The sequence below is a fragment of the Pristiophorus japonicus genome, chromosome 9, assembly GCF_044704955.1.
Source record: "Pristiophorus japonicus isolate sPriJap1 chromosome 9, sPriJap1.hap1, whole genome shotgun sequence".
Taxonomy (NCBI): domain Eukaryota; kingdom Metazoa; phylum Chordata; class Chondrichthyes; family Pristiophoridae; genus Pristiophorus; species Pristiophorus japonicus.
The window spans coordinates 41,429,118-41,456,305 of record NC_091985.1 but is presented as its reverse complement, the minus strand read 5'-3'; the positions used below and the strand labels follow the sequence as shown (position 1 = coordinate 41,456,305).

At 45.9% G+C, this 27,188-nt stretch overlaps 1 protein-coding gene across 1 annotated transcript in view; it reads right to left on the bottom strand.

Moving 5' to 3' along the window:
• The window catches only part of fmn2b (formin 2b), a 596,705-nt gene that overhangs the window by 161,017 nt on the left and 408,500 nt on the right, over positions 1–27,188 (bottom strand). The window contains exon 16 of the mRNA XM_070890955.1: positions 22,556–22,648. Coding sequence (XP_070747056.1) covers positions 22,556–22,648 — 93 coding nt within the window. The remainder of the gene's footprint in view (positions 1–22,555; positions 22,649–27,188) is intronic.

Sequence of the window (27,188 nt, the reverse complement as noted above, 5' to 3'; positions counted from 1 at the left end):
CTCTCACCAGATGAACAAGTCAATTTCTCAGTTTTTCAACTTATAACACTGACTTCTAATTCCACGTTTGAAGTATCACAAATCGAGCTTGCAAATAGAAATGCGTGTCATGTGAAATGATGAGCTATACTCTACTGTTAATCTGTTATTTGACAGATTCATCACTTGTGGTGTCAGGGACAATTGTCCTTGCCCATTACATTCTTTACTCAGCCATATATGCTGACTGCGTGCTTTTATTTTGCAGGGAAATGTTCTTGGCTTCACTCTGACAATGCTGAGGCACAAATAGGCTATTGTAATCTGATCTGATAAAACAGTAAATCAACTGGGATATGGGCAAACAGTGCTTCATTTAGCATAGCAAGGCAAGACACTTTTCAAGTAATAGTACAGGCTACCCTTTGTACTATGACAAACTTATATATACACCTCACATCAACTTCAAGTCAATGGGCGTGTGCTCTAGTTGTCTAATCTCAGTGCAGCACCACAAAAACCACAATTCATCTTATTGTGCACACTGCTGTTCAAAACCAGTGCAAAAACAAAAAGGCATGGACTATATAATGTTTAGCTAAAACATGTACGCCATACATTTGATTTTATTTGTAGAATCTCCAAAAGCCAATTAGCTAAATTCACAAATAATTAGCCTTCTGTGGCAAACTCATCATAAAAGTTCCATTTTGCAAGATGCGGTGAATTACAGAATTAAGAAAATCCAATGTCAAGGGTTAGATTATTAAAGCCGGTGGAAAAAAATGTTTCGCTAGCCTGAGCTGGATTCTGAAGTGAAGTAGGAGCAAGAGCGAAAGAAGATATTACAAAAAACAAAGAGAATTCTGTTCTCTTCCCAACAGGACCCTAATCTGGCCACAGTAGTTCATAGAATGATAGAAGTGCGAGCTTGTAGGGGAGAGATTTGACCAGCAATTATCATGGAAATTCAGGAAATACATTATTTGCTGTAATATGAAAGATGCATTATTTAAACCCGTGGCTTTTTAAAAAAAAAAAGGGTGGAAAGAGGTGGATAGTCCAATAAAGAAACCATCATTCCTGTCAATCATGCAATCATTTATTTCACAATATGACAGCCAATTCTTGTATTACTCCAGTAGATTAGTCAAAGTGTGGACATGATTGGGTCTGTGGATATGCCACAAGATAAACTTTCCAATTCTTGCAATCTCAGGTGAATTGTGCAGCTACATATACTGTTATTTGAAATGGGCAGAAAGATGACTTAAAATAATAGGTCAGCTAAATAAACCAGATAAGTTACACACTTCAGTAGTCTTGGCAACGAACACAATAATAATGTATTCAGTTTGTGGCCAGAGTTTGAAAGCAGCATAAAAATAAATAATCTGATTTCCAGCAGATTTTTCCACTATCCCAGAAGGCATTCCACCCACGGCACAGTTAGGAGGGGATTTATTGCATGCAAAGAAAAATGGCTGCCTTTCAAAGACTCACCTCATTTCGGACGATTAACTGTTTGCAGAATTTAGATTAGAGGCACACCAACTTCAGTACGATTACACTACCAAAAACTGTTGTCCTTGGTTCCTCATCGTGACAAATAGTATCAAAATAGTCACAAACAAAATCTAGTTGTGTTGTCAAAGCACCAAAATATACAAATTCCCTACCAAAACAGATGCTTAAAACTCAATTTTTGTGAGAATATTAAAATATAGTAATTGCAAGTTTATGATGCTCATTTTACATTTTTGGCCACATCTCCAGTTCATTCAACAACAACAACAACAACTTGCATTTATATAGAAACATAGAAAATAGCACCTTTAATGTAGTGAAATGTCCCAAGGCGCTTCACAGGAGTATTAAAAGATAAAACAATTTGACACTGAGCCGCATAAGTAGAAATTAGCGCAGATGACTAAAAGCTTGATCAAAGAGGTATGTTTTAAGGAGCGTCTTAAAGGAGGAAAGAGAGTTAGAGAGACGGAGAGGTTTAGGCAGGGAGTTCCAGAGCTTGGGGTCTAGGCAGAAGGCACGGCCACCAATGATTGAGCGGTTATAATCAGGGATGCTCAAGGCAGAATTAGAGCAGCACAGACATCTCAGGGGTTGTGGGCTTGAAGGGATTACAGATTTAGGGTGGGGCGAGACCATGGAGGGATTTGAAAATAAGGATGAGAAGTTTGAAATCGAGGCGTTGCTTAACCAGAAACCAATGTAGATCAGCGAGCACAGGGATGATGAGTGAACGGGACTTGATGCGAGTTAGGACACAGACAACAGAGTTTTGGGTCACCTCTAGTTTACATAAGGTAGAATGTGGGAGGACCAACCAGAAGTGCGTCGGAATAGTTAAGTCCAGAGGTAATAAAGGCATGGATAAGGGCTTCAGACAAGTATTGGGATTTTTAGCTAATTTCCCCTCTTCCCCCCCAACAAACCATATAAAGAATTAAAAGTTAAGGTAATTCCTCAATAAACATCAAATGCATTTTCTGGAGGCAATGTGCCTAGCAACTGAATTGTAAAATTCTTGCGTCTTCACCTTCAGACAAGTCAGTCAGTCAGGTTTTACACTCTGACACATTTATTGTCTACAACAACTACAAAATGGAAGGTTCATTTTGCAAAATATAAAAGCACTTCACTTCTAGAAACTGTATTGCCATTTCAGAAAATATGTCCATAAATCCCCATCCCTGCTCTACAGTTATTATTTTCTAATAATTTCATATGGCATAGTTTCGTTCCTGATTTTTACTAGAGAAAACCAACTTTGAAATACAAGTCATTCATCCTCCAGGAATCCTGGCCATACAAACAGTTTGGCACAGACTGATATTCTCTCTCCTGTTCCATCCAAGAGGGACCTTTTTTCTTTTTAAAGCTGGAGTTTGACTGCCAGTGCTTGTTTCATATTGTTATTTGGTGCTTGAGAGTCCTACTACCCCACTAGCTCTGTGTGAGCGTACTTAAAGGCATGCACAGCCGACGTCTGCGAGCCAGTGTTCACAATACCAGTGATGGTTTTAACCTTAGTAATGAAGTGATCATCATCCTGGCTCTACTTTTTAAAATCAGTCCAGCTTTCTTCCTCTCCTGTGCCCAGCGATACACGAGGCAACTTATTTCTTCCAGTCCTTTTACATGCAACAGAGCATGCTATGGGTTATTTTCCATAACGATGATCCTTTTTTCACGTGGGTAGATCATTAGCCTAACCAGGTCAGCTTTATTAGCTGTTTTTGAAGTACAGATTCTGCATCAGTGCAATGCAAAACCCACATTTAACTAAGTTTTCAGTTTTATTTTGCCATTTATTTTTGCTGGTTTTCAGTGTATCTTGGCTATCTTGTGCATTGCACTATTTTGAGGCTCCCCTCTCCTCCCAGTGCTTTCCCATTCAGGAAATAAAAGGGAAAATACTGCAACAAATATAAACCTTACTCGCATCACCAGGCTATCTGCAATCAGTCCACAGGACAAGAACAGGCGGCCATTAATTTGACTGTAAATGACATTTTCGTGCAATAATTTCCTCATTATTTTGGACAAAACACAGTAATCCAACCCAACTTCAAAATTAAAATCAGACAAATTATTTACACATTCTAAGAATGCTTTGAGGTTTTTTGGTGTTAATAGTTAAAAAAAAATTTAAACTCAGGATTTTGCTCATTTAATAGAAAAACCTATAAAGTTTATGGGTAGAAATCCACCCGCCAGAAACCTGGTGCACCTACCGTTTTCAAAGTGTTATTACCCTCGCGTCAGACGAGGTAATGGGGGCGGAAGTGCGATGGCAAGTACTCTCAAGAGGTGGAAGTGGGGGTGGGACTGAGTCTTCGCTGTTGTCAGTCAGCGGCGGAGCGGTGCTGATGTCAATGTGCATGTGCGTCACCCCGTCTCTCCCCTCATATTGGGCTCAAGTTTTGGCCTGAGTGGCTCCTAATTTTTTTGGAGCAACTAGTTTAGAATGGAGCATCTTAGAATTCTCGGCATTTAGTTTGCTCCAGTTCTCGTGAGTTAGAATATTTTCATTTTAGAACATATTTTTTTTTCCAAAAGGGGGCGTGTCCAGCCACTTACACCTATTTTGCAAGTTTAGGCAGCGAAAACTTACTCCAAACTAACTTAGCATGGAGTAAGTGTAGATTTTTGTACGGTCAGAAAAACCTTGCCTATACTTATAAATCATGTGTAGGGAATGAGAGATGGGGGGGAGGGGAGGGGGGGGAGAATTTACAAACATTAAACACTTCACTTTTACAAATAAAGAGCCATCATCAATAATAAATTAACCAATGAAATCAATCAAAAAAATGTTTTTAAATCAATAAATAAAAAATTATTTCTACTCACCTACTGCAGCACCGGGAGCCCTCCAACAGCATGCTGGGACGCCCCCCCCCACCGCGCCAGTGCAGCGAGGGGTGGGGGGAAGAGAGGGGGGGTGAGGGGGCGGAAGGGAGAGGAGGGGAGGGGGAGGGAGAGGAGGGGAGGAGGGGGAGGGAGAGAGAGGAGGGGAGGAGGGGGAGGAGGGGGAGGGAGAGAGAGGAGGGGAGGGGGGAGGGAGGAGGGAGGGAGAGAAGGGGAGGGGGAGGGAGAGGGAAGGAGGGAGGGAGAGTAGGGAGAGAGAGAGAGAGAGAGAGAGAGAGGGAAGGGGAGAGACAGAGACAGAGATCAAGAGGAGGGAGGGCGAGTAGGGGGAGGGAAGGAGGGAGGGCGAGTAGGAGGAGGGAAGGAGGGAGGGAGAGTAGGGGAGGGAGAGAGGGAGGGAGAGTAAGGGGAGGGAGAGAGGGAGGGAGAGTAGGGGGAGGGAGAGAGGGAGGGAGAGTAGGGGGAGGGAGAGAGGGAGGGAGAGTAGGGGGAGGGAAGGAGGGAGGGAGAGTAGGGGGAGGGAAGGAGGGAGGGAGAGTAGGGGGAGGGAGAGGGGGAGGGAGAGAGGGAGGGAGAGTAGGGGGAGGGAGAGAGGGAGGGAGAGTAGGGGGAGGGAGAGAGGGAGGGAGAGTAGGGGGAGGGAGAGAGGGAGGGAGAGTAGGGGGAGGGAGAGGGGGAGGGAGAGTAGGGGGAGGGAGAGGGGGAGGGAGAGTAGGGGGAGGGAGAGGGGGAGGGAGAGTAGGGGGAGGGAGAGGGGGAGGGAGAGAGGGAGGGAGAGTAGGGGGAGGGAGAGAGGGAGGGAGAGTAGGGGGAGGGAGAGAGGGAGGGAGAGTAGGGGGAGGGAGAGAGGGAGGGAGAGTAGGGGGAGGGAGAGAGGGAGGGAGAGTAGGGGGAGGGAGGGAGGGAGGGGGGGTAGGGGGAGGGAAGGAGGGAGGGCGGGTAGGGGGAGGGAAGGAGGGCGCGGGGGTGGGAAGGAGGGCGCGGGGGTGGGAAGGAGGGCGCGGGGGTGGGAAGGAGGGCGCGGGGGTGGGAAGGAGGGCGCGGGGGTGGGAAGGAGGGCGCGGGGGTGGGAAGGAGGGCGCGGGGGTGGGAAGGAGGGCGCGGGGGTGGGAAGGAGGGCGCGGGGGTGGGAAGGAGGGCGCGGGGGTGGGAAGGAGGGCGCGGGGGTGGGAAGGAGGGCGCGGGGGTGGGAAGGAGGGCGCGGGGGTGGGAAGGAGGGCGCGGGGGTGGGAAGGAGGGCGCGGGGGTGGGAAGGAGGGCGCGGGGGTGGGAAGGAGGGCGCGGGGGTGGGAAGGAGGGCGCGGGGGTGGGAAGGAGGGCGCGGGGGTGGGAAGGAGGGCGCGGGGGTGGGAAGGAGGGCGCGGGGGTGGGAAGGAGGGCGCGGGGGTGGGAAGGAGGGCGCGGGGGTGGGAAGGAGGGCGCGGGGGTGGGAAGGAGGGCGCGGGGGTGGGAAGGAGGGCGCGGGGGTGGGAAGGAGGGCGCGGGGGTGGGAAGGAGGGCGCGGGGGTGGGAAGGAGGGCGCGGGGGTGGGAAGGAGGGCGCGGGGGTGGGAAGGAGGGCGCGGGGGTGGGAAGGAGGGCGCGGGGGTGGGAAGGAGGGCGCGGGGGTGGGAAGGAGGGCGCGGGGGTGGGAAGGAGGGCGCGGGGGTGGGAAGGAGGGCGCGGGGGTGGGAAGGAGGGCGCGGGGGTGGGAAGGAGGGCGCGGGGGTGGGAAGGAGGGCGCGGGGGTGGGAAGGAGGGCGCGGGGGTGGGAAGGAGGGCGCGGGGGTGGGAAGGAGGGCGCGGGGGTGGGAAGGAGGGCGCGGGGGTGGGAAGGAGGGCGCGGGGGTGGGAAGGAGGGCGCGGGGGTGGGAAGGAGGGCGCGGGGGTGGGAAGGAGGGCGCGGGGGTGGGAAGGAGGGCGCGGGGGTGGGAAGGAGGGCGCGGGGGTGGGAAGGAGGGCGCGGGGGTGGGAAGCAGGGCGCGGGGGTGGGAAGCAGGGCGCGGGGGTGGGAAGCAGGGCGCGGGGGTGGGAAGGAGGGCGCGGGGGTGGGAAGGAGGGCGCGGGGGTGGGAAGGAGGGCGCGGGGGTGGGAAGGAGGGCGCGGGGGTGGGAAGGAGGGCGCGGGGGTGGGAAGGAGGGCGCGGGGGTGGGAAGGAGGGCGCGGGGGTGGGAAGGAGGGCGCGGGGCTGGGAAGGAGGGCGCGGGGCTGGGAAGGAGGGCGCGGGGCTGGGAAGGAGGGCGCGGGGCTGGGAAGGAGGGCGCGGGGCTGGGAAGGAGGGCGCGGGGCTGGGAAGGAGGGCGCGGGGCTGGGAAGGAGGGCGCGGGGCTGGGAAGGAGGGCGCGGGGCTGGGAAGGAGGGCGCGGGGCTGGGAAGGAGGGCGCGGGGCTGGGAAGGAGGGCGCGGGGCTGGGAAGGAGGGCGCGGGGCTGGGAAGGAGGGCGCGGGGCTGGGAAGGAGGGCGCGGGGCTGGGAAGGAGGGCGCGGGGCTGGGAAGGAGGGCGCGGGGCTGGGAAGGAGGGCGCGGGGCTGGGAAGGAGGGCGCGGGGCTGGGAAGGAGGGCGCGGGGCTGGGAAGGAGGGCGCGGGGCTGGGAAGGAGGGCGCGGGGCTGGGAAGGAGGGCGCGGGGCTGGGAAGGAGGGCGCGGGGCTGGGAAGGAGGGCGCGGGGCTGGGAAGGAGGGCGCGGGGCTGGGAAGGAGGGCGCGGGGCTGGGAAGGAGGGCGCGGGGCTGGGAAGGAGGGCGCGGGGCTGGGAAGGAGGGCGCGGGGCTGGGAAGGAGGGCGCGGGGCTGGGAAGGAGGGCGCGGGGCTGGGAAGGAGGGCGCGGGGCTGGGAAGGAGGGCGCGGGGCTGGGAAGGAGGGCGCGGGGCTGGGAAGGAGGGCGCGGGGCTGGGAAGGAGGGCGCGGGGCTGGGAAGGAGGGCGCGGGGCTGGGAAGGAGGGCGCGGGGCTGGGAAGGAGGGCGCGGGGCTGGGAAGGAGGGCGCGGGGCTGGGAAGGAGGGCGCGGGGCTGGGAAGGAGGGCGCGGGGCTGGGAAGGAGGGCGCGGGGCTGGGAAGGAGGGCGCGGGGCTGGGAAGGAGGGCGCGGGGCTGGGAAGGAGGGCGCGGGGCTGGGAAGGAGGGCGCGGGGCTGGGAAGGAGGGCGCGGGGCTGGGAAGGAGGGCGCGGGGCTGGGAAGGAGGGCGCGGGGCTGGGAAGGAGGGCGCGGGGCTGGGAAGGAGGGCGCGGGGCTGGGAAGGAGGGCGCGGGGCTGGGAAGGAGGGCGCGGGGCTGGGAAGGAGGGCGCGGGGCTGGGAAGGAGGGCGCGGGGCTGGGAAGGAGGGCGCGGGGCTGGGAAGGAGGGCGCGGGGCTGGGAAGGAGGGCGCGGGGCTGGGAAGGAGGGCGCGGGGCTGGGAAGGAGAGGGGGGGGGTGGGAAGGAGAGGGGGGGGTGGGAAGGAGAGGGGGGGGGTGGGAAGAAAGAGGGGGGGAGAAAGAGGAGGGGGGGGAAAAGAGAGGAGCGGGGAGAGGCTGAACGGTCTTGGCCGGGCCGTCAGGGAGGGTTTTGGCCTAGCCAGTGACCTGGCACCCAAGAGAGGGTGCCAGGCTACATGTTGGCGGCTCAGCCAAACCTGGGGCCATAATTGTCTGGACGATTGGCAAGTCAGCCGGCAAAAAAAAAACCATGTTGGCCGCAGCATTCCCCCCTTCCCTTGAAGGGCCGCCGTGCTGCCATGGCTCAGTGAAAAGAAGGTGCACCGATAGAAAAGGTTGTCGGGGGCATCGCGAGGCTGATTATAGATTTTTCCAGCTAAATTTCTCAGGGGATGCTATGGAGGTGCGGGAGATCGGCGGAGTGCCCTTTGATGACGCACTTAGGACGGTCGGCAGCAGTGGGGCGGAAGTGGGGACTGCCAGAAAAATCCGAGAAGTGAATTTCGATCGTGGCGGCCACTGAACTGGAAGTCGCCGGCCGCTCGACTCCGTCGCCTGGCCGCTGCTTTCTGGCGGTAAGTCGCCTTTTTGGGAGGCTGAATTTCAGCCTCTAATAGCTTACTGAACACAAAATCTAATTTTTTTGAATACTCTCCTCAGTGACACAAATATTTAGACTTTTGCTGCTAAAAGCATCAAGAAGTACAGCATTTCCTATACTATTTGTATTTGCAAAACTACCTGTGATTCAGTTGAAAAGTCTTCCAAATACTCTTGCAAATGCCTCCCAAGGATGAAGATTTCACTATTGTTTCCCAGTTTTCACATTGCACTCGATTGCAATAACATTGCTGTCATCGTATTGTTTTACACCCTCTTCACTTGTCACGTGTGTTGCAGATGCTCTAGTTTGCAAGAGGATTTATTAGCTATTTATCACCTAGCAAAACCTCAAATAGGGTAATAATCCCAGATGACCTTTGCCCCCGTCACACTAATTTGAACTACAAGGCTAGCTTGTTCAGTCATTAAAGAAAAGTACTTGCTGTCTATTTGAACTAATAATTTTCTATGGCAGCAGTGAAAATAAGGTGGTTTCTCACTAAAAACCTGCAAGAGTTGCCATCAAACTGTCAAACCATTTTTGCATCGACGATCTACAATAGCTAACCTTTATACTGATGCACACTGGTTTTGTTGGTAGGTTGAGTACAATGAGGCCCCAATCCGGTTAGATTGGTACCAGAAGTTCCTTATTCTTGCTGTACTGGACAGAATATATCGTGACCAAACCTACATGTCATTAACTGTTGCCCAGCCTTCAGCATTATTTATTTTGAAATGGGTAAGGGAAGGTACTTACTGGCAGAACTGGGATAAGGAGGATCAAGTTTTTAAAGGATTTCATGCTTTATGTTTGCTAAGCCGGTGAAAAATTGCCTGGTTGTTTTTCTTCCCGATCAGAGTGTGAAGCCTAGCAGAGAACCTCATCGATTATATCTGTCTAAACATTCAAAGCCCCGAGTAGGAGGAGGGTGTTTAGAAAAAAAAACACTCCTGCTGAGATCAAATGCCCATCAACCACCCAACATTGAAAAAAGATGAGTTCATTCAGTGTCAAAATAAAATCAAATGAATGACAAAGAAATGAAGCTACACAAAATGTTGTTACAATCATTCTGAACCACATGTTCTTGACAATGAGAATTTGAGATTAGTTAGTGTGATGAGAATACAAGTTTGCTTTTTTAAAGTAACAAGTTAAAAACTATGGATATTATTTTCCCTCCAAATCAATAATAAACGTATTCAGGATTAGGTAACTAATTATACAGTTTATACAATCCCTTATATGTCTACTGGCTCTGGAAAATACAAATCTACTGAACGAACATTTAAGAAATGTTTGTTCATGGAAATTTGAATGCCTATTTGACATCTGATGTAGTCAACACAATTGTAGAATATTTTAGCATTCAATGCAGTACTACAAAATTGGGCAAGTCAGAATAGTTCTGGATTTGAAATTAATCGTTTACCTCAGAATTTCTTAATTCAACATCAATCTTTGGTGAAAGGTACTTCACTGAAGCCAACTGATAATTAATGAGCTTGGCCAAATTATTTAACTAATTAAGCTGCGGTATGTTTATTTAAATCTACTATGCTAACAAAACCAGAATTCAATTTTCTGCTAATTAAGTACAAGTAAAAGCTACGAAGGGAGATTAATTGACAAAGTATGCATGCTTAAGAGCTGCTTACAGATTAGAACTGGATGTTGCACAGTACATTTTCACAGCTAAGCACGGTGTCTCCCTCAACATTAGTTTAATTTCCATACTGGCATGAATGACCGTCACTTGACTACTGAAACGTAATATTAATTTCCAATCGTGTTAAATCAATGTCTTACACAACATGAAGAATTTACTACCTGGAGCAATACACAATTGTCTGAATGTCAAGCATAGTTCCTTGCGAAAGTGAATCTGTTTCTTCTAAATTATTACAACTTGACAGGATTGCAAAAGTTATCTATTTTAATATTAATATTCTTCACAATATATTCCTGATTTCATCTCCCCTAAAGAATAAGCATTCTAACCATAATGCACAGGTTCATTAGCTAGCCAACCAATGTGATGTTCCATTGTTTGTTAGCTGTGGTAGCGAGTTCATCGAATCTGCTCTATATTATCTGCTTTCATATTAAAGCGCCAGACTGCAAGGAATGAGAATATGCAGCAATATCTACCGAGGTGAAGCATGAGTAGCTACCTCACTTTTTAATGATTAACCCCTTCCCCACCCAGAGAAACCTAAAGGCAAAACTAAATGTAATTTTATTCTCGCCGCAGAATTGAACCGGAAACCAGCTCGTTAAAGATCTGCACTTAGTGAGAAATTTTAAAAGCCTTACACTATACTTGCTACCACAAAGTTATCTTTCCCACAAATATGCACTGATGTACAATGCCTCCAAGGAGTAGGTTACTCCTACTTAATGACAGTATCTAGAATATCAATTGCTCTCCCTGCAGGTGTATTTCTTGGGAATTGACTGCATACTGCTTTTGTTTACGAGGGTGGCTGTAATATGGATTTCTTTCTGCATTTGTACAATGTCAATATTTAGCCTTGATGGAATGGAGGCAAATCACACTAACCACAGATTTCAATAACAAGGCAACAAGCAGCACCAATTTGAGATGTTAACACAAAAGGTGCAGAAATAAAAACATTACTGATTGCTCCATTATTTACTTTCACAAAATTGCAAAGCAATTTCAGACAGGCTTGTGACAAGTGGCTGAAACGCAGGACATTTCAATGGAAAATGACAATAACTTGTTTAATAGTACAAGCATATTCCATCCCAATTCCATGCCATTAAATGGAAAAAGTGCATTTAAAAAAAAGAAAAACATGAGGAATATTCAATTGTTATCTGGCAAAGAACAGTGCATAACACAGAACAATCAGCTACATGTACAAGAAAAGATGGCTGGAGTCTGGGTAAGTGGTTGCAGGTTATATCCAGTTGAATAGCAACAGTTAATAAATTCAAACATAATTGTTGACTTTCTGTGACGAAGGTTAGCTCTGGGGAGTTGCTGATGGCCTGAATGCTTGCATTACGGTATTATGAGTGTACTGGAAACATAGAAACATAGAAACATAGAAAATAGGTGCAGGAGTAGGCCATTCGGCCCTTCTAGCCTGCACCGCCATTCAATGAGTTCATGGCTGAACATTCAACTTCAGTACCCCATTCCTGCTTTCTCGCCATACCCCTTGATCCCCCTAGCAGTAAGGACCTCATCTAACTCCTTTTTGAATATATTTAGTGAATTGGCCTCAACAACTTTCTGTGGTAGAGAATTCCACAGGTTCACCACTCTCTGGGTGAAGAAGTTCCTCCGCATCTCGGTCCTAAATGGCTTACCCCTTATCCTTAGACTGTGACCCCTGGTTCTGGACTTCCCCAACATTGGGAACATTCTTCCTGCATCTAACCTGTCTAACCCCGTCAGAATTTTATATGTTTCTATGAGGTCCCCTCTCATTCTTCTGAACTCCAGTGAATACAAGCCCAGTTGATCCAGTCTTTCTTGATAGGTCAGTCCCGCCATCCCGGGAATCAGTCTGGTGAACCTTCGCTGCACTCCCTCAATAGCAAGAATGTCCTTCCTCAGGTTAGGAGACCAAAACTGTACACAATACTCCAGGTGTGGCCTCACCAATGCCCTGTACAACTGTAGCAACACCTCCCTGCCCCTGTACTCAAATCCCCTTGCTATGAAGGCCAACATGCCATTTGCTTTCTTAACCGCCCAAAAGACAATGGAAAACATTTTAAACTAGTTTCCTACCAAGGTTATGTGATGTTAAACTTGTATACATGAAATGCATCACATGGCAAAGTAATCAGTAGACACTAGAAAGCTTTAACCAAAACGTTCCAAATCATATTTCATTGTTTTGATCAAGAGCCCCACTGCAATTGTAAATGTGATTGCCATATTCAGGTTTGACTAAAAAGTATTGTCAGTTAATTTACAATATACACCACAGGCACCATATTGAGGGTAGGTAGATAGGTAATATCCTTGAATGAGTGTTTGAAAAGGTTATTTAAAAGTAAAACTGATTAACGCTGGATTCTTGTTCCCAAAAACATCACAATAGACCATCATCCAACACAAAACTAAAATGTAATTGACAGATTTTCATTAGGCAAAGGTATTAAGGGATATGGAACCAAGGCGGGTAAATGGAGTTAAGATACAGATCAGCCGTGATCTAATTGAATGGCGGAACAGGCTCGAGGGGCTGAAAAGCCGATTCCTGTTGCTATGTAAACAGTTTAGGTTCAATACTCTCCAAAAATTATTTTACTTTTGATACCAATTTCTTACTTGAAATAGCATTTAACAATTACAAATACAATTTTCTAAAAATGGAAGCAGAACTAGGGGGTTAGGGGATTTTAATATAACTCGGGTTGCAATTATACTGCCACTTTCACATTTATGCAAAGTGGTTTTGGTTGTCGACCAAATACACTAAAACCCTGAAGATGGAGATTGGCCATTCCAACCACTACAAATGCTAGTGTTAGAGGTCTGACTGATGTAAATTTGTCAAATATTCTCATTTGTTTAAGTGGCACTGTACTGTCAAATTGTAAGTGTAAACATTTTCCACTGCAGTTTATGCACTCAAATGTACACTACGGTCAGAACAGTGAAGGATTTGCCTCAGGGCACTAACTACCAACGGTAAAAAAAAGTCTAAACAAAGAGGTAATGTACCATTTATCTACACTGAGGTGGTGCCAAAAGGCCCAAAAAGCTTGCCATATATTTACAAAATCAAGAATACCTAGGATCGATTATTTTTTAAACTAAATTCCATACTAACTCAAACAAAATGACTTGAAAAGAATGGGCCCAAATTTCCCCAAGAGTTGCACCGTTTTTAATCGGTGTAACTTGATATTTCTGGTGCATCTTTTTAGTTGCAAATATGGCCATTTAATTTGCGCCAGTGAGAGTGAGTTCGTTAGGTTTTTTGTTAGGTCAGTTTTTTTTTCCCAAAGGGGGCATTCCCAGCCACTTACACCATTTATGCCAATTTGGCCAGAAAAAAGTTGTACTAAACTAACTCAGGGCAGCGTATGTGTCCATTTTTGTCCGCACAGAAAGACCTTACTTACAGTTTAGGAATCGGCTCAAGTAACAACATTTCAAACACCACCAAGCACCAAACAAGGCACAAGCAGTAATAACAATTCAATAAAAAATAAAGAAATGAAGCAAAGAATTAAATTAACAAATAAAAGTACTGCATCAAATCCTACCTAAAACTGAATTATGCAGCAGCTGGCCGTGCGGGAGTCCGTTCGGGACACCGGCAAGCCCTTCGACCAGGGCAAGAATCGGGAGAACGTGGCATACCGGGGCTGTAGGAGGGAGGAGTATCAATGCAGTAGGCTGTGGGGTGGGGTGGGGGGAAAAAAAGAGTATCAACGGAGAACGCGGCAGGCTGTGGGGGCAGCTGGTGGTGGGAGGGAGGGAGGGCGGGAGAAGGCTGAACTCTGCAGGCTTTGGGTGGGGGGGGGGAGGTGCTGCCGAGGAGGGATAGAGAAGTCACATGACTGAAGGGGGGAGGGAGAGAGAATAAAAGACCTTTGAATTTCTTACCTTGTTTGGGGAATGAGAAGAGTTGGGCTGTGCTGCCATTTTGCACCTTCTTTAACTTTGAAAGTTTTAATTTTACTTTAAGGATGGGTGCATCAATCTCAATGCCACAGATTATTCAATGGTTAAGCATCACTGTGCTACGTAGGAGAGAACTGATTAGAGCTCATCGCATCAGGAACATGAGAGCCCATAGGCTGCTGGGCAGGAGGCGGTACACATCTTGGAGATCGAGTCAGGTATTCCTACATGGACCTGAGTGAGGCAGATTGTGTCAGAAGGCTGCATTTCCGCAGAGAAGGTGTCCGTGAGATCGGAGAGTTGGTGAGACCACAGTTGCTGCCGAGAAGCAGCAGGTGGACTGCCTTGTCTGTTGAAGTGAAGGTTACAGCTACACTTTCTTTCTATGCCTCAGGATCGTTTCAAGGTACAACTGGAGATGTGTGCGCCAACTCTCAAGGTGCAATACATGTCTCCATTCACCAGGTCATGGCTGCACTGTATGAGTGGAGGAATTACTTCTTCAAGTTCTCAATGACCACACAAGCAATGCGTGACAGGGCTGTGGGCTTCTGCAGGATTGATGGCTTCCCAAAAGGTACAGGGCTGCATTGATTGTACTCACATCGCCTTGCAAACACCTGTGGAGGATGCCGAGCAGTTCAGGAATAGAAAAGGCTTCCACTCCATTAATGTGCAGCTCGTGTGTGACGACAAGTATCGCATCATGTCAGTCGATGCAAGATACCCTGGCAGCACCCATGATGCATTCATCCTACACTACAGCGCTATATCTGACATGTTCGAGCAGTAGCCAGAAGGGCAGAACTGGCTATTGGGAGACAAAGGGTACGGCCTCACCACCTGGCTCATGACGCCCCTACGCGTAACCCGAACGGAAGCTGACCATCAATACAATGTCGCATATTAAGACACGCAGCATCATAGAGAGGACCACTGGCATCTTGAAACAGCGTTTCCGATGCCTGGACCATTCTGGAGGCAACTTGCAATATTCCCCTGAGAATGCCTGATAATAATTGTGGAGGATGCAGGTGACGAGCAGGAGGAGCTGAAGGAGGATGATGACGAGGATCAGGAGACCATGCAAGTGCCTGAGGCCAGAGCATGACGTCGGAGGAGGGCAGACCATCGTGCTCCTTCAATGATTGCTCGAGCCTTGCACCAGCAGCTCATCCATGATCGCTTTACTGATGCCTGAGGGCTCAGTGACAACTATTCCGCTTTGACATGTTTATTTTTTGCAGCTGTTCCTAAATGTTGTGTTGTGTTAATGGAACATGATTCAGTTTCAACGTAAAAAATATTTTATTGAAAATTTTAGAATGTGCTTCACTTTAGTGCAATAAAATAATTTTTTTTATCAAACTGTACTTTAATATGACTCTTTAAGATCACTTATAAACTTGTAAAGTTACAAAACAATTTCAATGTGAAAAATCTTACACTCTAAAATCACGAACTTCAAGATCACTTTTTAGGTGCGAAATTAAATAACTTACAAAATGAGAGAACATTTGCACTCTAAAATCACTTAAAAACTTTAAGGTCACCTTCGTCTTCTAAAGTTACATCACTTACAAAACAATTTACATTTGAAAACAATTACATCTTGGTGAATGTGCACTGCTTCATGGGGGTGGTGATGGTGGTGGTGTGGGGGGGTGGGGTGTTACGGCTTGGGTTTCTACAGAGACTAGTGCGGGACTGCCGTGGGAGTAGCAGTGGATTGGCCTGGCTGTGTTCCCTTATTGCAGCAGCTATCTCCCTGATGGCCTGTGCCGTCGTTTCGGCTGCCTGTGACATTCCCTCCCTGTTGGCCTGTGCCGTCGTTCCCGCTGCCTCCGAAATTCCCTCCCTGATGTCCCGTGATATTATTGCTATTTCTGCTGTCAGTGTCGTTACCCACCCCACTGACGGTGTTCACTGGTCATCGGGTAAGTTCATCGGTCTCCACACCAAATGCCATCACCTGAGCCATATCTGTTGCACCCTCCATCTCAGGATAGCGTGGTACATTTCTCCTCGGCCTCGTTTTGGGTCTGTTTTGCGGAACCCCTCCAGTGTGAGGCGCAGGCTGGGAAGGTGGGGTTCTGGGTGTTCCATGCTGCATTCCACCAACACTGTGAGGTGCAGGCTGGGAAGGTGGGGCTCTGGGTGTTCCATGCTGCATTCCACCAGCACTGTGAGGTGCAGGCTGGGATATTGGGGCACTGAATGATCCATACTGTATTCCAGCAACACTGGAACCCGCAACCTCTGGACTTTCGAAAGCATCCAATTTCGGACCAAAACTTAAACCACTATGCAGGGACTGGGATGAGCTGAAACCAAGGAATGTCAAACCAGACACTAAAGCACTATGCAGGGACTGGGACGAGCTGAAACCATGGAATGTCGAAGCAGACCATAAACCACTGTGCAGGGACTGGGCCGTGTTCAAACCACGGAATGACGAATCAGAAATCATGAAAGTGCTTGGCAACGCAAGTTCAAGATTCTCCCCTTCATACTCCTCCATGGCTACCCCCTCCTCCCTACATAGTTGGTCTGGCTTGCCCACGTCTGAATAATCTTCTGTATCTTCAGGATTGGCATCAAATTCTGCAAAATATAACAGAACAGTCAAATGGTTAGCAGCGCAGGAGGGGGCAGGATGGGTGGCATGAGTAGGCTCACACATAGCAGGCCAGGCAGCAGGTTGATTTGAAGGGCCAGGAGTAATTTTCAGTACTTCCCCCTTTTCCTCGCGTGTGGGCCCAGCTTGTGTAGTACTGATTGCTTTTCTCCAGCTAGGACCCATCAAAGTAGCGACCCTCTGTTCCAAGGGTGTCAATGGGTGCAGATTTGGCTGGCCTCCTCCTGTTCGAGTTCTTTCCCTTTTGTTTTGGGCCAATTTCTTCTGCAAAGGTGAAAACATAACTTGTTAGAGAGGGTGTCTTTCTGCTGGGTGGGACATATATAGATGGTCACATTTGCAGATGCAATTCCATTGACAAATAAAAATATTACTTACACTAACTGCTTGACCAAGGTCCTGTCATTTTTTTTTTTTACACTGCCTTCTACTTCTCGCGGTAAACACCACTGCGCAGTAATCTTCTGCAACTTTGTTCCAGCGTTTGTTAATTTCTTTGGGTGGCACTTTTGTGCGACCTCTGTTGCTCGTATTCAACTCCTGCCATCTTTCCTCGATTATATTCACGAGTACTTCCACTTCTTGATGTGTGAAATTCTTCGTTCTTGTGGCACAGTGTTGCATTGCTCTATTGAATTGACACTCAGTGATTTTTCAAAACACAAAGTCCTTATTTTGCTTGCAGCAATGAATGATTCTCACCTATGCAGCACTCCTTGTGGAGGTTTAGCAGCTGATTTCTTGCAGAGTACTCCAAACAGCACTCCTATAGTTTTCAAAACATCAAGCAGGCATCCAAAACGGAGAGAGGTTCTCCCTTTAAAAATGGCCGATTGCCAATGTTAATGCCCCACTGAGCATGTGCGAACGCTGCAATGCGCATGCGTGTGCTGCCAGCACTCACAGGCACTCTGATCAGGTGCTGCCCCCCCCTGCCGGCTCTGCGCCACGCCACCTCGACAGACAGCCCGAGAATCGGCCATAACTGCAAGTATTTCTTTTGCCGCTGCTTTTGCTCTAAAATGTCGGCAGGGGGCTCGCAGGTGTGCCGAAAAAAACAGAGGGCCAAATTTGGGCCCAATATATTTATGTCGTGGTGTTGCTTGGAGGGCTTAAAGTGCGATGTTTGTGAACTCCAATTGTTGCATCAAGATGAGGAGCAAGGCTTATGATTTTGGGAACACAAATTGAGCTTTTGGCCTATTTAAGCTGGATATGGTGGTTGAATATGATGGTCCACTCATCCTGATTAATCACACAAAGGTCGAGTTATAAAAATTTATTTTTCCAAGAATTGGAGAGCAGCCGTTGATTCGAGGTTATAAACTTGCCATGCTAAGCATTTATAGCAATCAAGGCTACTATGAATTTTAGTTGGGTAATAATTCAAATATTAGAAGCCTGGTTATGCTTCCATGGACAGGTCACTTTTTTTTTAAAAAAGGTAGATCCTCACTCTATGGGCCCAAGTTTCCACATGATTTGCGCCTGATTTTTAGGAGCAACTGGTGGAGAACGGGCTATCTTAGAAATCGCAATTCTCCACATTTTTTTTTCTGCAGTTCTAGTCAGGTAGAACAGTTCTACTTTGGAACAGAATTTTTTCTTCAAAAGGGGGCGTGTCCGGCCACTGACGCCTGATTTGAAAGTTTCCACAGTGAAAACGTACTCCAAACTAAAGTAGAATGGAGCAAGTGAAGATTTTTGTAGAACTGAAAAAACCTGTTCTACACATTAAAAAATCAGGCGTAGGTTACAAATTAGGCGTCCAGAACGAGGTGGCGGGGAGGGGGGAGGGAACTCAATAAATTCTACAATAAATCCTTATTTATACTTCTACAAATAAATCCAACCAGAATAAACATTTATAAGCAAAGAAAAGATTAAATAAACCATCTTCCTACCTGTGTGAAAGTGCTTCAGCCAGGGAGAATTCTGCAGCCGTTCGTTGCCGCTGAGCGGGAGGGGGGGGGGAGAAAGCGGTTTGTTGTTGTGGAGGGGAGGGAGGGGAAGGAGACAGCGGGTTGTTGCCGCGGAGGGGAGAGAGGGGAAGGAGAGAGCCGTTTGTTGCTGCGGAGGGGAGGGAGCGGAAGGAGACAGTGAGAAGGGTAGCCTCAGTGCTGATGTGCTGATGGCAATGTGCTTTTATTAAAAAATGTTCAAAAATTAAACAGCTACAAAGAACTACAAAAATGGCCGAGTGTCAATGTTTTTTTTCACACTGAGCATGCGCGAACGCTCCAACGCGCACGCGCAGCGTTGCCGGCAGGAAAAAAATTTAAATAGTACCCGCCCCCTCCCACTTACAAAATCGGCGCGAGTGTAGGCTCCGCCCCCCTGGGCGCCACGCCAAACAGACAAGGAGCTGCAAAGCGCTCGAGAATAGCGCGTTTTTTTTCTGGCGCCGTTTTAGGCGCGAAAATCGGGCGCCCAGCTCAGAGGGGCGCCCGTTTTTTATCCTGTGGAAACTTGGGCCCAAGATGTTGGCAAACATCTGTCTGGATGTCTAATTGGAATCTTTCATAGTCATTAGATGAGAATTTAGTTTTCTTGATTGCGTACCTTTGAGCATTACACTGAAGAGACTTGTTCAATTAGGTGGCGATCATTTTGGTACTAAACATGTAATTTAGTGGACTTTGCAGTCCCTGCAGCCATTTTTGGTTGAATTCCTTGAAAGATGATTTAAGCAATCTACCTGGCAAGCAGTGAAATAAATACTACATGGTGGTTCAAAAAAAAAATCCTCATAATTAGCTAAGTTGTTTCTGATAAACTTTGAGAAATCATATTCATAGGGAAGGGTTAATGATCATCATAAAACATCAATAACAAGAGCATGGTGGTTATCGCTGCTGTCAGCATAAAAACTTTCCCATAACTGTACAATGTCTGCCTCTCAAACAAACAACCTTAACAGATTTCAAGGCAATCATTGCGCTCCAGATGGAATAGTGCCCTCAATTCTGGAACCTTTAGGAAGGACATGAAGGGCTTTGGAGAGGGTACAGAAGAGATTTACTACAATGGTTCCAGGGATGAGGGATTACAATTATGTGGATAGACTGAAGAAGCTGGGGTTATTCTCCTTGGAGCAGAGAAGGTTGAGAGGAGATTTGATAGCGGTGCTTAAAATGAAGAAGGATTTAGCTAGAATAAATAAAGATAAACTGTTTCCAATGGATGAAGGGTTGATAACCAGAGGGCACAGATTTAAGGCGATTGGCGAAAGAACCAGTGGAGACATGAGGAAAAACTTTTTTACACAACCAGTGGTTAGGATTTGGAATGCACTGCTTGATAGTACTATTCTATGATTCTGAGATCAGTTAAACTTCAAAAAATGGCTCAAACTGTTCTGGATATCAGAGCGATGCCTTGAAATTATTGCTGCACCTCCATTTTAAACCTTGAATATTCAACAGTGTCTGAAATTGAACTACGGTACACTAATCGAATTTCACATTTATGTTTTTGGTCAAAATATACTGAGAAAAATTAATCCTTTCCTCTTCCACCCTTTGCATACTTGAAGAGTCAAAATATCAAGTTTAAAAATCTGACTGGCATGTGCCCAAAAGCCCTGGTGAACCACAAGGTTATCAGCCAGTCCGTCACTTTCAAGTGGTTAGTGAAACATTTGTTTCAGACACCCTCGTGCTAAATGTCCATGAGATTGACAGCAGGTCTATACCTCCAAATAGTTTCAACAGCTGAGAGAGGCAGATTTCAGCCCGAAGGTGCATAGGCCCACAGTTTTGTTTTTAAAATATAATTCTAAAGCACTTTCCAAAATATTTTTTTTCCCCCCACCAGTTAAGGTTAAGAAAAGACTCCCAATTCCTCTCAGCTACTGAGCCATAGTAATTCAAAAGTTTGCTATATTTGTTTACTTTTGGAACCGTCAGTCAAGCATGGCAGCGAGACTAGGACTATAGGCTCCAGTCTGACAGCAGCCTGTGATCCCAGTCACACACCCACATGGCTGATGGACAGCTCGAAAGGTAAACAGACTTTACTGTCTTGGGGCTTTGGAAAAATGTGTTTAAGGATGAAATAAGTTAAGACATTGCGATTTTAAAGTCAACATCTACAGCAAATAAAATTATAATTTTTTTTTTGGAGTGCTGGAGAAGAAAAACAGACTTGCTTTCAGACAGTCTAAGAACTATGGATTATTTTTCTCCTTCCCCTAAAATTGATTTCAAGTACAATAAATTCCTTACAAAACAGAGGTGTTCCATTTCTAAAAAAGTGTTTTTGGCTGTGGCGTACCTCCACTGATCAAAGGTGACCTTGTACTCTTGCATCGCAGACTGTCCATTAATGACTTTTAGTTACATAAAGGCCCCAGATTGTGTTCACACCCTATTCATAAGCCGAGAAGTGACGACATGCCATCCTACTACAATGGCACATATGGTTATGATCGGGTCGCAATTTTGAACTAAACAGTGCAATCCAACAAATTGGAAAAGGGTTAATTCCACTGAAGTTTAATTGTAGAACTACTTAGATGATGCATCCCAATTTAAAATAAAAAGCATCGCAAATGAAGTTCAACTTAAAACTAAATCAAATGAAACTCTCTAATTGTGGATATGGCTCTAAATACTACTTAGATCTGTGCTTCAAGGGATTTTTTTGGCAGTTTGAATTAGAATTTTCATAAAACTTGCCTGACATTCTTGTCAGCGCTTGATATGTTCACGTTCCCCGATAGTCTCAGAGGGCCTACTTGTCCAATGTGCCCACTTAAATCTGGTGTCCTGGGGTCTTGTATTTTCCCCCTCTGAGATTTCAGATTTGGGCGATATGAATTTCACTAGGCCCAAAACTAATAGCTCACCACAGTTACACAGAGCTTTCTGAATGAGACATTCAGAGCTGACTAGTGCTGGGGTTAGAAAAAATACTAGTGTGCTCAACAAATTATTGTACACAAAAGTATATGACCAAAGTACAGTGGAAACTGAATTCCTGAAAATAATAATTGCAATGAACAGATTAACATATATGGCAAGTGTATTCACAACAAGATTACAACCGTCAGTCCCCGTACTATTAAAATATTTGAACTAAACAGGAACTTGAAATCATTTGGAGAGTCATCATTTCAGGTGTCAAGTATTGGATAGAAGGAATGTCCAAGCTTGTCTTTAGAAGCCACTTAACTGCATTCCATGGGAACCACTGGCCATATTTAAAACTAACATTCCCATTAATTTTCATACATCTTAAACTGTAGATACCAACATTTCTTTGTTCTGATTTAGGATTTATCCACTAATTGAAACTGGACTAAAAACTGTCCTTTCTAAATCTCCAGATGCTCAAAATTCAAAATGCTGCAAAAAGCTGGTAGGATATACAAGCACCAATAGAAATGGAATTGCCTGGGCTTTGGGGATTAGATTGCCTAGCTTGTTGGATCCATGTTGCCCACAGCCCATAACTTGGAAACATGTGTACAGGTTGAGTCATTCTCCTTAAATGGCCAACTTTTCATCTACTTCTGCTATTTCACAAAATAAAACAAGGAATTCTGTGTGCTTGTAGGAGATAAATATGGGAGGAGGAAAATTCTGCTCCCAAACCACTGACAAGGATCATTGAAAAACAGTGTTCTCATGATTAATAGGCTTGCCTCAGTTTTAAACATCTTTATAACCTTATTGTTGAACAAAGCTAATAACATGCTTATATATAGTATAAAAAAAGCAATTTAAAGTTTGGTTAAAATATTTTTGTTGTTACATCCCCAAAACCTCTCATTAGGCTGCCTCTAGGTTTGTAATGTATTTGTGACACTGATTAATTGTGCTGCTTGGCAATGTCTCATGCCAAAACAAATATTGTCATGGTTAAAATACATAATATCACTTACCTAGTCTTTTATTTATAAAATGTCTGAACTCTGTTCCATTTACCTTGATTAATGAATTCTTCCATTTGGTCTTTAAAAGGCTGGAGATGTTCTTCTGGTGAAAGGCGACAGACTTTTTCCATTTCTTTCTCACAAACTGCAACAAGAAAAGTGAAAAACCCCAATGTCTATCAACTCAAAAAAGCAATGGCTTTTACCAGTTCTATCGCTTTATATTTTGAAATGTGAGTGCAGAATCATGGATAGTTCCCCAGAACGACATGCAGGATTTTTGTGACCCAAAGAGGTGACTTTTTATGGTGGGAGTGAAAGAAAAGAAATCAGCTAGGTTTAGCTTTACAAGTCAAATGCTCTTGGGAATATTTTTTAAAATTCATTCCAAGACGTGGGCATTGCTGGCCAGCATTTATTGCCCTTCCCTAATTGCCCTTGAGCAGGTGGCGGTGAACCGCTGCAGTCCTTGTGGTGAAGGTACTCCCACAGTGCTGTTAGGGAGGGAGTGCCATGATTTTGACCCAGCAACAATGAAGGGACGCCGCTACATTTCCAAGTCAGCATGGTGTGTAACCTGGAGGGGAACTTGCAGTGATGGTGCTCTCGTGCGCCTGCTGCCCTTGTCCTCGGTGGTAGAGATCGAGGGGTTTGGGAGATGCTGCCGAAGAAGCCTCAAAACAGGCTTCTTGATGTGCATGTCACCAGTGCACTGATAACTCATTTAACTCCAGTGCCATCTAGATTGAAGAGAAACAAGTAACTCTTTACATAAAGCAAAGAATGCTCTTTTCTTTATCAACTAGTTTTAGCCCAGAAGTTGGAGATAAAATAGGTATCCAGCATCACCCATGTGCAGCCAAGAGATTAGTTTGTAGTAGCAAATGAATGAGAACCATTATTTTATTCATTAGTTTTCAGGATTTGATGACAAACTTCTGAGCTTGGTTATCAAATAAACCAGCGAGTTGGTCAATATTGACGTTGTCACTGCCCAATGCTTTCATGCAAGTGGGATTGATTTCTCAATGTTTCTAATGAGGTTTGGATTTTTACACAATTCCACGACAGCCAAAAAAGGAACAAATGAAAACTGCTACTTTAGAAATACACACAAGTTGCCATGGCAGGGCATCTAATGGCATCTGCTGTTAGTTAGACTTAGTTAGTTAGGGTTTTTAAGCTGAGCTGATAACGGGGAAGATGGCCACACTCTAAAGTTGCTAAAGTCATTCCTCAGATCCGAGGGATGCAGTGCGCTCACGAGAGAGATGAAAGAGTGTTCCTGAAGCTGGTATCAAGTTTGGTTGAAAAGATACAGAAGATCAAAAGTGGCGAGCCAAATCAAGGTCACGGTCACATTTATGGGCAGAACCAAGGTGGGTCAATAATCAGAGGTCATAGATATAAAATCATTGGCAAAAGAGTTAGAGGGGAGATGAGAATTTTTTTCACTCAGTTGTCAGGATGTGGATCACTCTACCTGAACAGGTGGTGGAAGCTGATTCGATAAATAATTTAAAAAGGGAGTTGGACAGGTACTTGAGGATGAGGAACTTAAAGGGCTACAGAGAAAATATGAGTGGGGGATGGGGGACTGAGCACGACTGTTCTTTCAAAGAGCCAGCACAGGTACAACAGACCGAATGGCCTGCTTCTGTGCTGCAAGTTTCTATGATTCAATTTGGATACCTAATTTGCATTCTGGCTCTCTAATATAAAAAGGAGATTATACAGAAATCAAATGAATACAATAGACGAAAACAAAGGCACTAAACCAAAAATAAAATACCATAGATGCTGGAAATGCTCAGCAGGTCAGACAGTATCTGTGGAGAGAGAGAAACAGAGTCAACGTTCAGGGCAATGACCTTTCATCAGGTGCCCTGAAACGTTGTTATTCTCTCCACAGATGCTGCCTGACCAGAGTATTTCCACCATTTTCTGTTTAATTTACGATGTACTTCCTTCCAGCTAGTATATGTAAATTGCTGTCCAACATGAAAAGCTGTTTGGGCACCGAGACAGTGGTGTGGTAAGAGGTGGATCAGTGTATTTGCTGCAGTTATAATGCAAATTGATTGCACAGAGATTTTAAATAAATCATTTGATGACACTGCATACATGAACCCATGATAAAAGCTACTTTCCTATAACAAATGTTCAAGTATTTATCAATAACAATACCGGTTTCTTTTTATTTACTGAGTTAGTCACAACTCATATCCCAACATAGAACATGACAGAATATATGACCACAAGCAAGTTCACCATTGCTCTAGTGAAGCTGCACAAGCTTTGCATCAATGCAACAGGAGGGTTAAAGATGGGCCGTGTAACTCATCCAATGAACTGTTGGGTGAAGGCACCACCTGTTGCAGCAGTAAGGTATGAAGGTCGAAGACTCCCAAGTTCAATTCCTTATTTGTACTAAGTTAACGGATTTCAGTTGGGGCAGCAATTGGGATGTGGAATTTGGCCACAGGAGCCCTGTGCTAAGAAGGGGTGAAAAAAGTTAGGGTACCTCTCGCGATTCACTAACCAGTCATTCACGCTGAAAAGCATTCATTGATGACCTGGTGGCAGGATAGGATCTGGATTAACTGTGATACCTTTGGTGCTGAAAAACCTCCGAATATTAACTGTCTACATTCACCCAACAATGGCCACTTGGGCAGGGTACAAAAGGGCTGGCAGCACCAGTGGAACCAGCAATTCACATTTGCAGGGGAGCAGGAGAGAAAATTGGCCAACAGGCTGCGATGTCCGAACTTGGATGGGATGGAATGTGGCTCAGTCCCCACCCGTTTTGCTCTGTCCTCTATTACAACATTCATCCTGAATCATATCATAGACTGCTTTCACCCAAGTCCAATGTGTTAATGAGTGTCGAATACAGCATCTTGGCATTAGCAGAGAAATTAAACCTTAAAAATCACAACTAAAAACTGCTACTCATGTAGATTAAACAGACTCAGTTGAATTACTTCAACTCGGTTTAATATTTCACTATGACTTGACAGAGATTTACCATATTAATAATTCATAAAGAGCAATAATAAATAAAAAATTTGAAGGCTATATAGCACAGCTCAGCATTAATACTCAGAGCCAAAACATAATTTGATTCATGCTCGAGTTAATTTCCAATCAGAGTTGCACTGATTGGAGAGGTGCCAAGCAGAGGATGCAACATCTCCCTGAAAGTTTGGCCGGTGGTGGTGGGGATGAGAAGAGAAAGTGGGAGTCTCATCGAACAAGCACTAATGCCTCTCGCTGACCGGGTGAAAGTAGCACTCGCAGCCAACCTGCTCCGGGTCCACTGCAGCAGAGTCGCCAAAGCCACGCAGACTGAGATACTTAGAAAAATATTTTCCAGATAAACAATATTAAAGTTGCATTAGGTATTTTTAAACTAGCTTCCTTTATAGCACGGTACAGGTCAGGGCCCTAGCAGATGGGTCTTTTGTTAGAAACTGTGCCAAACAAGCATGTTCCGACAGTGACTTCAACATGTGAACATTTGACTCAGTGTAACCTGCCTGCCTGCAGTGAGTCCCTAATTTCCCAGTCCAAATCCCTGCCCCAAAGTGTGTAGTTAGTCTGAACAAACTGCATTTAACCACAGAAGTTTGCTAAACACAGAAGGCGGCGACAGGCAGGCAGGCTTTGCAGTCTGTTTGCACAGTTTGCAGTCATTTATCTCAATGAGGAACAGGGCTGCAGAATCTTCGATCAAAATATTCTATCAATATAAGAAGTTCTTTCAGAATGTTGTACAAAATTTTAAAGAAACAACTTTGCAAACTCCGAATGAATGCTCACCTCACATTACAACTAAAAATTTCAAAAAGAAAACTACTGAAGATAAATGGCTCGAATACATTGCAACAGGCATTGCTTTTTTTTAAAAAAAAAAGGACATTTGGAACAAATACAAACGCAACTTCCATTTACATAGCCATCCAAACTGCTACACCTTTGACTAATAACGCATTTAACATAGAAAAGGTCCCAAGGCACTTTACTGGAACGTAATCAGATAAAAATTGACAAGTAGCTCAAGGAGGAGATATTAGGAGGGGTGATTAAAAGCTTGTTGAAAGAGGTAAGTGTTAGAGGTTCTTAATGGAGGGGAGAGGGGTAGAGAGGCAAAGGAATTCAGTGAGGGAATTCCAGAGCTCGGGGAATAAAAGACTTGCATTTATATAGCACCTTTCACGACCACGTCTCAAAGCACTTTACAGCCAAATTAAGTACTTTTTGAAGTGTAGTCACTGTTGTAATGCGAGAAACACGGCAGCCAATTTGTGCACAGCAAGCTCCCACAAACAGCAATGTGATAATGAACAGATAAACTGCTTTTGTTATGTTGATTAGATAGTTATCCTTTACCCTGCAATGAACTGAAAGATAAATATTGGCCAGGACACGGTGCAACTCTCCTATTTCTTCAAAATACTGCCATGGGATCTTTTATGGCCACCTGAGAGAGCAGACAGGGCCTTGGTTTAATGTCTCATCCAAAAAATGGCACCTCCGACAGTGCAGCACTCCCTCAGCACTGCACTGAAACATGTTACTCACCACTACCTCGGCACAATCCCAGCCTGGCATGAGGCTGAAAAGGTCTCTGAACATCCGACAACTGAAAAACAACAAGGCCTCAGGAGCAGATGGAATCT